The 9,091-nt window shown below is 52.7% G+C and overlaps 1 protein-coding gene across 1 annotated transcript; it reads right to left on the bottom strand.

Annotated features, from left to right (window-relative positions):
* Positions 1-2,879: 2,879 nt before the first annotated feature.
* Positions 2,880-5,283, bottom strand: LOC147959284 (exocyst complex component EXO70A1-like). Its single transcript, XM_087536442.1, has one exon. It carries the CDS (start codon positions 4,882-4,884, stop codon positions 3,139-3,141), a length of 1,746 nt encoding a protein of 581 aa, XP_087392568.1. The 5' UTR covers positions 4,885-5,283; the 3' UTR covers positions 2,880-3,138.
* Between the last annotated feature and the right edge of the window lie 3,808 nt (positions 5,284-9,091).

The raw sequence follows: 9,091 nt of genomic DNA, 5'->3' as shown, positions 1-9,091 counted from the left end.
GACCGATAAAGATATTCGTAGAATATGTAGGAGCCAATATGCGCATCCAGGTTCCGCTATTGGTTATTGACTGGAGATGTGTCTCGGTCATGTCTACATAGTTCTCGAACCCATAGGGCCCGCATGCTTAATGTTCGATAATGATTTGTATTATGAGTTATGTGATTTGATGACTGAAGTTTTTTCAAAGTCCCGGATGAGATCACGGACATGACGAGGAGTCTCGAAATGGTCGAGAGGTAAAGATTCATATATTGGATGGCTATATACGGACATTGGAATTGTTCTGAGTGATTCGGGTATTTTCCGGAGAACCGGGGAGTTACGGGAATTCACTGGGGGAAGTATTGGGGCTTATTGGGCTTTAGTGAAAGGAGAGAAGGGCCACAAGGGGAGGCAGCGCGCCCCTCATGGGCTGGTCCGAATTGGACTAGGAGGGGGCGGCGCCCCCCTCTTTCCTTCTCCCTCTCCTCCCCCTTCCCTCTCTCCACCTCTTGGAAAAGGAAGGGGACTCCAACTAGGATTGGGAATCCTAGTTGGACTCCCCCTATAGGCGCGCCCCTCCTAGGACGGCCTCCTCCTCCTCCCTCCTTTATATACGGGGGAGGGGGCACCCCAAAGAGACACCAAAGTTTCTCTTAGCCGTGTGAGGTGCCCCCCCTCCACAGTTACACACCTCGGTCACATCATTGTAGTGCTTAGGCGAAGCCCTGCGCTGGTAACTTCATCATCACCGTCGCCACGCCATCGTGCTGACGGAACTCTCCCTCATCCTCAACTGGATCAAGAGCTTAAGGGACGTCATCGAGCTGAACGTGTGCTGAACGCGGAGGTGCCGTACGTTCGGTACTTGTATCAGTTGGATCGAGAAGACGTTCGACTACATCAACCGCGTTACTAAACGCTTCCGCTTTCGGTCTATGAGGGTACGTGGACACACTCTCGCCGTCCCGTTGCTATGAATCCCCTAGATAGATCTTGCGTGATCGTGGGATTTTTTTTGAATTACTGCGTTCCCCAACACGAAGTTGGATGCCATCACCCGATACAATTTTCCTATACACATGTGTTGTGAGTTGGCAACTCTAGCAACCAACTCCGAGGAACGTTGTATTGTCATCGAGAATGCACTTATTAGCATGCACAACTAATGTTGAAGAAAGATGCCAAGTCCAAGTGACACGAACATCGAATGAATTGTTGAGTGATGCGCAGGTGACTCAAACATCAAATGAATTCTTGAGTGATGCTCGTTTGAAGAAAAAAGGGGTTGAGAAGAAAGGCTCTAAAAGAAAAAAATTCCTTGAGAGGCAACACAAGTGAACAAGCAAAGCACCATCTGCCACCGCAATGAGAAAAGAAAGAGAAGATTTTCCCATCAGCCAACAGGAAGACAAGGAGAACATAACATCACAGACTAGTCCGGCAAAGAAGGTTGTCTAAGAAAATCAGCAAAACAGGCCAAACCATTACCGAATGAAGCAAACTCTAAAAAAATGTGAGTTTATGGAAAATTCACTGGTCTGTTGACAACTCCTATTGTTGAAGACATAGATGCTGACCCATTTTGGTTGCAGTCGAAATTATTTTGGATGCTACAGTTTGTACTCTAAACATGTTAAGAATGGTAGAGTACAAGTAGCAAGTAAGGTAGGCGTTCCTTTTGTTTGGCACTATAAGGACGTCTATTTTCTTATGTTACGACTTGGTAGTTTGTACTCTAAACATGTTAAGAATGGTAGAGTACAAGTAGCAAGTAAGGTAGGCGTTCCTTTTGTTTGGCACTATAAGGACGTCTATTTTCTTATGTTACGACTTGGTGGGACTTTATGATTGGCAATGTGTATTCTTTTATATTCACGAATCACAATATAAATCAGTGCCAATTGGTTTATGGATTCAAATTTTAATGTATATTTTCACATGCATTATTCTTCTAGAAGCAAGAAAGAAACCGAACACTACATTTGCAAGCGTATCTATTCATACATATTCAGCAATAGAATCAGTTTTTACAATGATTTCAAAAATTCAGAAACGTGTTCTTACCTTCGGGAGCTGATGGAACAAGGAAGCTTTAGCAGAGGGGATGATAATGCGACGAACCGTGGGAGGTGTGGGTGAGGTCCACGAATCGGCGGCGGCGCAGGCAGATACGCGGGAGGTTAATGAATCGGCGACATCGAAGGGGCGCGAGATCCATGGACCATGGCGGCGAACCAACAACAACTGTGTGCGAGGTTATAGGTCGTCCAATCGCGGCGACGATTTGGCGTGAGGTCAGCGGATCATGGCAGCGCGAGCGAGGGTTGTAGTGTTAGCAGTGGCGGAGTCCGGCTGGGAACAACGAGTCTTTTCTTTCTTTCTTTTTTGATTTGGACACACGAGTTTGTTTTTAGCACAACACGTTTGTTTTGCTGAAGGGATATCAAGCCGTGACATCTCTCCACAATGTTATAGGGTCCGGCTCCGAGTGAGTGGGCGGTGGCTAAAAAAATGCATTCATACTATTTGCATAGCGCCCGAATAGATTCAAAGCGTTGACGTGGCCACTAGCCTTGCTTTACAATCCGTGCTCATCATGGCACGACTACCAAAGCATTGGCCCTGGACCTTTAAAAATCTGATGTGCAAACCAACCTATGGTTGAGATGGTTAGAGGGACAGTGGTATTTCCGGCCATCAAGGTTTAAGTCGTGGTGCTCGTATTATTCCTCGATTTATTTCAGGATTTTCGGCGATACGCTTTCGGTGGGATGAGACGTTTCCGTCGATGACGAAGTGCCTACAATGACTTTGTAAATTTCAAGATGATATGCCGTATGTGTACATTCATAGGGGCGAGTGTATGTGCGTATGTATGAGCGCTTGCGTGTGTATTGTGTTAAAAAAAATCTAATGTCAGAGTTTAAGTTTTATGGAAATCCGATGCACTATATATACACTCCCGAGTTCTTATCCTATTTACAGATGTGTCGACAATGGACGTGTACTACTAGTACTGGTGAGCAATGCTTAGCAAAACAAATCATGAATCCGTGCCGCAGTGCATCGCCCGATCACATCCAGGCAGCACAAAGCTGCCTCTGAAGAATGTTGCAGAGTCACAAGCAGAGGTCCTCTGCTCTGGTCCCCCGATCACTTGACGAACTTCTGCACGCCTTCGAAGAAGTCCAGCATGTAGTCCTCGAGATCCTCAAGGGTGTACTTCACGTGCTTCGACGCCGAGTGCCGGCTGCCGCCGGACGATCCCGTCTGCGGCCTCGGCCGCGACAGGAACGACCGGTACGCCGGGATAAGCCGCTCCGACACGGCGATGCGGAGCTCCTCCCGGAGCTGCGGGTCGATCACTTTCCACGCCGTCTGGTTCCGGTACAGCTCCTCGAACGCCGCGTTGAAGCTCCTCGCCTTGTCCTTGACCGTCGGCGCCGCGCTGCCGCCGTCGTCCCTGAGGACGGATAGCACGGTGATCCACGACGCCCGGAGGTAGCCCGTCTCGTACTGCCGGATCTGGCCGCGGTGCCGGCGGATCCAGTCGTCGCCGAGCAGCTCCCGGAGCGGGGAGTCCATCACCTTCTGCACGATGTAGTAGAGGTTGTTCATGAGGAATATGTGCTTCAGGCCGGCGTCGTCGTAGAGGCACGACTTCTCGTCCATCTTGCTCAGCAGCCGGGTCAGCAGCTCGAGCATGCACCGCCCTGACGGCGTCGACGTAGCGCCGCCGCCGCCGCCGGTGGCTTCGTCGCCGTCGACCGCATCGGCGGTGTTGACGAGGATCATGTCCAGCGTGCTGCGGCAGTCCGCGAGGAGGCCGCAGTAGTTGATCACGTAGCGGTTCATGGGGTGGATCTCCCCGCCCTGCACGGGCCTCCTCGACGACTCGCCCTGGATGGCGCTGCCGAACTCCTCGATCGTGCGGCGCAGGGTGGAGCCCAGCCGCGCGGCCACGGCTGAGACCTCGGCGGCGAAGAGCTCGCGCGCGTCACCGGTGAAGAGGGCCTCGAGCTCCGGCGCGACGTCGGCGAGCGCCTCGTACATGCCGAGCGTGCGGTAGAGCTTCTCGGTGGCGCGCGCAGACATGGCGACGGCGTCCGCGAAGCCGAGCAGCTGCAGGACGCAGCCCCTGGAGACGTCGGCGAAGCACTCGTGGCCGAGCTCCTCGTCGGACGCGAAGACCTCGTCGCAGAGCCGCCGCTCGCCGGCGAGGAGGGTCCTGACCACGGCCCGGATGGCATGGTTCCACCGCCGCATCTTCTGGTCTAGCACCGCCCATTCCATCCTCAACACCTCCTCGATGGCCACGGGCTCGGCGGCGCCCAGCTGGTGCGCCACGGCCTCCGCGAGGGCGTCGCGGCGGGCGGTGACGTAGACCTGCGCGAGCTCCGGGCCGTAGCCGGCGCGCAGCATGCGGTCCGCGACGCCGCGGACGGAGGCGGTCGCGCGCGGGGAGAGCCGTGGCGACGCGTCGGGCGGCGAGGCCGCGTCGTCGAGGTCGTCCGAGGAGAGCGAGAGGCGCCGCGCGGACGAGGAGCAGAGCAGCGCGCGCGCCTCCTCCTCCAGGCGCGGCATGGCGGCCTGCACGGCCTCGGCCGCGCGGGAGGCGAGGCCGCCCTGGAGCGCGGCCGCGGCGAGGGCGTCGTCGACGGCGTACAGGTAATCAATCATACCGGACGACGACGAGGAGGAGTTGCACCGGCGGATGACGTCCTCCGCGGCGGCAAACGCCTCCTCCTCCTGCTCCTGCTCCTCCACCTCCCTCTCATCGCATCCGTATGCCTCCCCGGCCGCTTCACCCTCCACCGGAGGGGACATGGGGAGCAAGCGCGCGTCGTAGATGGACAGCACGCGCATCATGTCATCGGCGGCGTCCTTGGAGACGGCCATCCTCTTCACTACGTCCGTGGGCGGCGCCTCCGAGACCGAGGACGACGCGGCCGTGCTCGCCACGGTCGACGCGACGCGATCGTCCGGTGGGAGGGAGCAGCAAGAAACCTCGCTTCTTCTTCTTCTTCTTCTTCTTGTTCGGTGGTCTCGTCGCCGCTGTGGTGGCGTGGGAAGACCGGGCGAAAGTATACGCCACCTACGCCGTGGTTTTAATCGCCTCGTAACGTTGACGCGCGACGGGCCAACCAACCGAGCACGGTCGCCGTTGCCGTGTCAAGCAATTGCTAGATTATCACCGCGGTTTTTGGACCGCCACGGAATATTCAGAGGTGCGGTTCATACCTGTGTTGTGCTTGACAGATAAATGTCGCCATTTCTTTTCTGCTTTTTTTTGTTTATATATAAAGATGAACGACCGATTGTCTGCTTCAGTTGAATATAGTGGTGCTTGGACGGTTGATCCTCTGTCAGGTTCACGGAAAAGTCGTCTGATATTCATTCACTTGGATAAATCAGGAGCTCCTCTGCAGCTGGCTTGAAAACTGAGACACTGATTAATTAGACTAGTGATTGGCAATGTGTTGCTCTTCCCGTAGCTGCACCGACAATGGTTTGCTTGTCTATGATAACTCGGGTGATTTCCCCAAACGTTGTTGTGGGAATTTGAAGATTAATTTCATACAAACAAAATGAACTAAATCAAAAGCTATTATTTTTAGAAATAATTGTGCGTGAACAAAGAGTATGCATGTATGTTCGACCATTTGAGTTGTAACAATTAAATTCGGGTATGCATTGCATGTGCTACAAAATATTGTTAGTGGATAATGATGTGATATATTTGGTAATGTGAATGGCTGCATGTTAAGAAAATTAAAGTTAGTGAAGATCAACTATTTAGATATTAGATGATGCCCCGCTCGTTATTGCGGGAACCTTAGTAAAACATATGCATAAATAGATCCTATAAAACTAAAATTACTGCAAAAACAAATTTAAAAATGCTCGTGGCACATACTGTATTTTGAAAACAATAAAGTATATAAAGCATGTGAAATAAATGTTGTACGAAATAGAAATCTATTAAATTGACCTACATATATTTGCTTCAAATGTATAATGTACGAATATATGTAAGTCATGCAACAAAAAAGTGTTACATGACCGTCTATATCCGGACAAAAATTAGTAAAACAAATAAACATGCAATAATTAGAGCACATCTAGATGTGTTCTAGACACACACAATAAATTACCATGCATGGTTGCTGAGGTTGCATGGTTGCATGAATAGATTAGTACATAAATTAAAACTGATGACCACATGTATAACTTGATGACATGGCATAGTTGCATGAAAAGAAAAAAAATAGATAGTAAGTTGCAACTATTCAAAAACAAAGGATATCCCGCTCAAAGAAAAACTATTTAGATATATCGGATAGACTCAAATCATCGCAAAATCCATGTGTCATGTTATTTTCCCCTGCTCGTAAGCTCACATGAATGGGTGTGATAGTATCTGTACGATTGTACAATACGAGTATGTAATCGAAAGTGCCTTTCTGCTCCCGAGCTCATTTGAGCTCGGTGAACAGTAAAATCGAAAAAAAATAAAAAAAATTCTAAAAAAATTTGAGAGAAACATTTACAAAGTTTTAAGTGCTTGCAAAAATTCATCATGAAATCACATTCCTGTAAAGCGTGGCAAAAAAAACAAATTCAGTGCTCCAAAATGCTTTTGAAAGTAGCTTTTTCAGAGTACTGATTTTGTTTTTTTTGCCACGCCTTCTAGAAATGTGATTTCATGGCGAATTTTTGCAAGCACTTAAAACTTTTGTCAATGTTTCTCCCAAAAAAATTGGATTTTTTTTAAAAAAATTGATTTAGTTTTGATTTTACTGTTCACCCGAGCTCATTTGAGCTCGGGTGCAGAAACTCCGCGTCCGTATGTAATGACACTTCCTAGGTCAGTAACAACATTGCTGCGCTACCACACGGTATGTGTTGTTAGAGCAATTCTAGCAGACTCCGTAAAAATTTGACTCGCAAAACGCGTTTGTGGTTTCACGAAGATCGCGTTTACTGGTCGAAAACTAGCGCGACCGAACAGAAATCGTATCTAAAACCGCATAATTTGAAAAAACACTTTCACGGAAGAAATTGCACCTTGTTGACGCGAGTAGTTCATCACATACTACATAGATTTTACATGATCAACACACTACAAGCATAGTTCATACTACATACTACGTTAACTAGTACTAGAAGGGGTCGGATCTGACAGCGGCGAGGTCGCGGCAAATGGACGACGCCGTGGAGGAGAAGGACGCTCAATCCTCCTCGCCGGAGCTACAGAGGTCAACGTACTTCGCCCTCTGCTCCTCGCGGATGCGGTGCCACTCCTCGGCCTTCTCCTTGGCGGCAAGGTTGGCGGCGACCGCCTGACGCCACTTGAGGTCTTCGAGCTTCTCGGCGTGGCGCCGGCGCTCCGCCTCCTCGCGCACGCTCCACTCGGCGATGGCACCCGCAACGGCGTTGACATCCGTGACGTAGTCTTCCGGCCTGACGACTCCGCGGCGGCGGAGAGGAGCGGGCTCCTCCTTGACGGGGAGGACGTCGAACTACTCCGGATCCTCCTCGTTCTCCGACCACTCCCTCTTCACGGGGAGAAGGCCCGCGCCGGAGGAGGATGAGCTCCCAGCGTACGAAGATCTCGCGGAGGAGAAGGACGCGCGCCGGCGGTCGTACTCCTCTGCCTCGCTCCGCCAGAAGCTCGCCAGCGGCGACAGGCCGCGGTTGGTCCACTTCCGGGCCGCGTGCTTCCTCGCGCCGCCGGACCGGACGCGTTGCTCGCGCTCCGGGTCGCTTCGGCCGCCGGATTTGCTGTCAGAGCCGCGTCCGGAGCTCCACATGCGGCCCCACATGGCGGCTGGAGGCGCGGAGGTGGTCGTCGACGACGAGAAATGTGGAGAAGGGGTGGGGAATCGGATGGCTCGTGCGGCGGCGGGGGTTAGGTTTCTACCCGCAAACCAGCCGCGGAACCGTAGATATAGCGGTCGGGGCGTGCAGTTTGTGGCCCGTGGCAAAAATTTTGCGGGCCGGGTGAGTATGCGGCCTCTGTTTTGACCGGAAAATTGGGTCGAGCCCGCAGACTCGCCGAAATTTTGCGGGTCTGCGTGTTTTGCGGGGTGTGCTAGAGTTGCTCTTAGAGCATCTACAGCCGGACCTCTCAAACACGCCTTATTCGCCCGGACGAGCTTTCTGGTCAGCTCGGCCAGAATTTTTTGACCCAGATGGGCCTTTCAAATGGTTCTCAAACGTCCGGACTGAACGACACTCCCATATCCAGCTCAAATATAGGGCGGATACGTGGGCGTCCGGGCACGCTCGCCACGTCGGTCTGACGGCAGGATCCCACGCGGAAACGCCCGGAAACTCGGCGGTCCGATGAACGCCGCGTCCGTCGCCGCTGTGTGAATGTCGCGTGGCGCCGCTCCGGCTCGCCGCCCAAGACCAAATCTGGCTATTTAAGCCGGCTGACGTCCCGCAACCCTAACCCATCCCCCCCCCTCACCGCGCCGCGGGTCCGAGCCAATCCACCTCCTCCCTGTCCTGCTTCGGCGCTCTGCCCACAGTTAGACACTTCGCCCATGCTCCGGCACTCCGCCATGGTCCAGAGCAAGATCACCTACTACGCCATGTTGACGCCGGAACGCCGCTACGAGATCCAGCAGAAGATCCAGGCGAGGCAAGCCGCGCGTGCCGCCCACATCGCTGCCAGGCTGCCTCTGGACTTGCCAAAGCCGGAGGAGGAGGAGGAGCAGTCGGGGGAAGAGGAGGAGGAGGAGATGGCTCCGATGGAGGTGGAGGAGCCGGATCAGCAGATGTCGGCCTTCAACTTGGAGCAGGCGGAGGCGGAGTTCACCATCGCCCAGTCCAACAAGATGGCGGAGCAGCATGCCATCCTGGAGTCCATATAGGATGATGCCTATGTGGAGGCCAACTGGGCGTTCCTCCGGCGGGAGCAGGCAGAGTCCGACGCGCTCTTCGCCCAGCTCGACGCGGAAATAGAGGCGGAGGAGGCCGGAGCGGAGGAGCCGGAGCTGCAGCTGCCGCCCATGCTGTCGGAGCCGGGAACGAAGATCGTCATGATCTTCGATGATGAGTAGCTAGAATTAACGTAGTATGTAGGTTCTATTTCTTT

The sequence above is a fragment of the Triticum urartu genome, chromosome 7A (assembly GCF_056163025.1).
Source record: "Triticum urartu cultivar PI428250 chromosome 7A, HENAU_Tu73, whole genome shotgun sequence".
In the NCBI taxonomy this organism is placed as follows: domain Eukaryota; kingdom Viridiplantae; phylum Streptophyta; class Magnoliopsida; order Poales; family Poaceae; genus Triticum; species Triticum urartu.
The sequence above is the reverse complement of the archived record's forward strand: the minus strand, read 5'-3'. Positions and strand labels throughout refer to the sequence as shown.